The 3758-nt window shown below is 40.6% G+C and overlaps 1 protein-coding gene across 1 annotated transcript; it reads left to right on the top strand.

Annotated features, from left to right (window-relative positions):
- The first annotated feature begins 1994 nt into the window (after positions 1-1994).
- Positions 1995-2837, top strand: LOC145986996 (uncharacterized). Its single transcript, XM_083121460.1, has one exon. It carries the CDS (start codon positions 1995-1997, stop codon positions 2835-2837), a length of 843 nt encoding a protein of 280 aa, XP_082977586.1.
- The last annotated feature ends 921 nt before the right edge of the window (positions 2838-3758 follow it).

Below are 3758 nucleotides of genomic sequence, written 5' to 3' on the forward strand. Positions count from 1 at the left end.
CAGTTGTTGTGACTCCAGCAAAATCAACTGTAGTGCTGCCTCCTAGAGGAAGAAGAAACAAGCTACTGTTGCTAGACATGAGTCTGTGCAAACAGAATCTGGAATGGTGGAACGTAGTTTCGTTATAATGTAAAGTGTTACATTGTTTTGTGAGTTTGTGTAATAAATGCAGTTAATCTTGTTAACATATGTGTTTCCATCGCACAACATTATGGCGCAGTCGGTATAAAAGAACTTTACTCTTCATGGATTGCAGGATTTGCAAGAACCTTACATTTCCGTAAGTTTATTCTGTTCGGACTGACTGTCCTCATTCGTAGAACAAACTGTTGGAACAATCATAAATGTGTCGGTTTGACGCAATTTGTCATAACACGATAAGGATTACCGTCCACATTGTTTAAGTCTTACAAAAATAGTGTGATGTAAATATATATATCAAAATTCCTTCTAACGTAGAACCAAGTTATAATCATGAAACGTACAAAGGCCTTGTCACGTTCATAGATACATTGTGATCCAATGCAGATCAAGTGTAATTATAAGTGAAAACTCACTTTTCATAGTTGTTGAGTTAAACGTTTGGATTTACAGTCATAAATATGTACACAAACATGACATTTAACGCTTTCGACGAAGATTCAGAGGACATTGAAGATTATCTCTTACGTTTCGAACAGTTGTGTATCATTCAAAAGTTCAGTGATGATCAGAGAGTTCCTATACTCATCGCCTTTATAGGTGCAAAGGCATTTAAAGTCTTGAAAAATGTAGTCGCACCAGACCTTGTACAGAATCTGTCGTATTCTCGTCTAAAGGATAGTCTTTTGTCACACTACAAACCTGTAACTAATAAGTTTGTTGAACGATATAAGTTTCGACGTTGTGTGCAAGAGGAAGGTGAAACCGTTTCTAATTATTTCATGAGGCTGAAGCAACAAGCCATAAAATGTAACTACGGCAATTATCTGGACGAAGCTTTAGTTGAACAGATAGTATTGGGCTTACGATCTGAAGTTACTAGAAGAAAGTTGCTTTCAGTACAGTCACTAACCTTTCAGCGATGTCAGGAACTGACATTACAAAATGAAATGTTGGATAAAGAAACCCGATTGTTAATACGATCAGAAAATGTAAAGTAAGAGTCAACAGTTTCACGCACCTCAACCCAATTTCCAAGAAGAACAGTGCAAGGGGACAAACATACAAAACAACATACTTATAGTTCGTCTAATCCAACGATTCACGGAATGAAATATACTGCTTACAGCTGTCCTAACTGTACATACAAACATGATTCTAAAGACAAATGTCCAGCCAAGGATTCTGTTTGTTCATTCTGTAGGAAACGTGGTCACTGGCAAAAGCGGTGTAGGAAGAGAGGGAAGTTTAAACTGAAACCTAATAGTAATAACGTAGGGCAAACTACTGAACACACAAATTTACAGATGTCAACATCTCAAAGTTCACTTGATGAGCAAACAACATGGTTACCTAGTGTCATCTCATACAGTTGTGACTCACACATCATCGGGTCACCTACGTCCAATTATTCTTTATCAAAGAATCCAATGTTAAAGGATTTACTTATTAACGGCAAGTTTATTCAATGTGAGCTCGATACAGGCTCTGCCGTAATTCTGTTCCAAGCGGATTCATTCAGGAAATGGTTTCCAATGACTGATATTAACCATTCCTCTATGAAAATATATGGCGTAGGGAAACATGCTCTTTCAGTGCAAGTACAGGTTGAACTGGAACTTACCCACTCAGAATCGACTTACTCACTTCCTGTTATTTTGTGCAAGGAACATCTAAATTATCCACTCATAGGTCGTACCTGGTTAGATATCGTTACTCCGGATTGGAGAACGCTACTGTTACGTTCAGAGTCGGCAAGTTCTATGTTAGGGATATCTACAGAGATTGAGCAATTTCAACACTCGCAGTCGAATTCAGATCCTGTCATTTCTTCTAACACTGGTGTAGTCGTAATGAAGCCGATATCGAACACCATACACGTGCCGTTAAGTGAAGATGCTGCGAAAACTTCGAATAGCGGATTGTCTTCTATCAAGGAAAGATCAGTTGAAAAGGAAACTTGTCAATCCTCAAGTCCGAAGGTCAAGAAAGGTTCAGGTAATGGGTGGCCAGAAGCTAGATCCGTAGGACAAAGACTCCACGTAGGCTATTTCTTCTTGGCTGGGAGGAAGTTTCTGTTGCTTGTGGATGCTTACAGTCACTGGATAGATGTCTGGCCAGTATCGTCGTTAGATACACCAGAGACCATACGCTGGATTCTTCAGTCATGTTCGACTCTCGGAATTCCACAGACAATAGTTTCCGACAATGGTCCAACTTTGAGCAACATCACGTTCCGTTCTTTTTGCCAACAGTTCGGGATTGAACACATCACAATACCGCCGTACCACAGTCCTAGCAACGGGCTTGCTGAGAGGTACGTACGCACGGTGAAGACTGGCATGTTGAAGGTGTTGCATGAACATCCACATCTGACTTCTTTACAGTTCGATGCAAAGTTAGCGGAGTACCTGCTGTTTTTGAGGAATTCTCGGTTGGGAGAGGAACGTAGTCTTCCTGCAGCCTCAGACCTCACCTTCAGTCCAAGAACATGGTGGAACTGTATACGTGGTGATCATAATCGAGATGTCGAGAGGACAGAAGCTCCTCCTTTCTTGAAGCCTAGGAGCAACCACAGCCAACCATACAGGACATTTTCACCTACCGAAACCGTATGGGTTCAATCACCGAAGCACTTGTCACCTAACTTCAACGAGGCAGATATTGTAGAAAGGTTGGGTGGCACTCACCTTTAGAAAGTGCGCTTTACAGATGGATCTCAAAGAGTGGTACATTCACGTTGGATTCATCACAGGACCCACAGACAACAAAATAATCCAGAATCCTGGGATAATGATAGTCCACCCGGACCAGAAGGTGCGGCGGAGAACCGAAATTCAGATTCCAAAATTACCCCACCTCAACCAGACGTTGATGACCATCAACCCCAAGACGCTGACGCTGCTCCGCGACCAATATACACTCCTCATGTGTCTAGAAGATCGACCAGGATTAAGGTACCCCCTGACAGATACGGGTACCCTTGTTAATTATTTTTTTTTGTAACTCTGGGAGGAATGTAGTGCTGCCTCCTAGAGGAAGAAGAAACAAGCTACTGTTGCTAGACATGAGTCTGTGCAAACAGAATCTGGAATGGTGGAACGTAGTTTCGTTATAATGTAAAGTGTTACATTGTTTTGTGAGTTTGTGTAATAAATGCAGTTAATCTTGTTAACATATGTGTTTCCATCGCACAACATCAACTAATTCTTCTTTTTCATTAGTGACAATCAACTCAATGTAATCTATTCTATTATGGCACACAGGAAAATATAATGTTGGTGATGGAGTGTAGATGATGGGCTCCATAATTTCAGAGTTAGGTTTGAATGTTGCAATGATGCCAGTTTGTTTGTGAGTGCCTATGCCATTTGATTTGGTGATCATACCCTCGGCCACATTACAGTGAATATTTAGAGTCTCTATGGCTAAGAATTTAGGTATATTAATAGCAGTGTGTTTGATGGCTGGTTCAAGTTTTGTGTTGTTCTCAAAGCCTAACAGCTCTCCTATAGTACCCAGATCCACTGTTTCTGTAGCAGATACAATCTCTACTCTGTGAGTGACAGAATTTTGAGTTAAAACTATACCTCTGGGTAACTGAGCATTTAGAGTAG

This window comes from Lepisma saccharinum, chromosome 4 (genome assembly GCF_977018435.1).
Source record: "Lepisma saccharinum chromosome 4, izLepSacc3.1, whole genome shotgun sequence".
Lineage (NCBI taxonomy): Eukaryota > Metazoa > Arthropoda > Insecta > Zygentoma > Lepismatidae > Lepisma > Lepisma saccharinum.

Bases quoted from the DNA above. Each gene is read 5' to 3' on its own strand.
- LOC145986996 (XM_083121460.1), top strand. From the start codon at position 1,995: ATGAAGCCGATATCGAACACCATACACGTGCCGTTAAGTGAAGATGCT.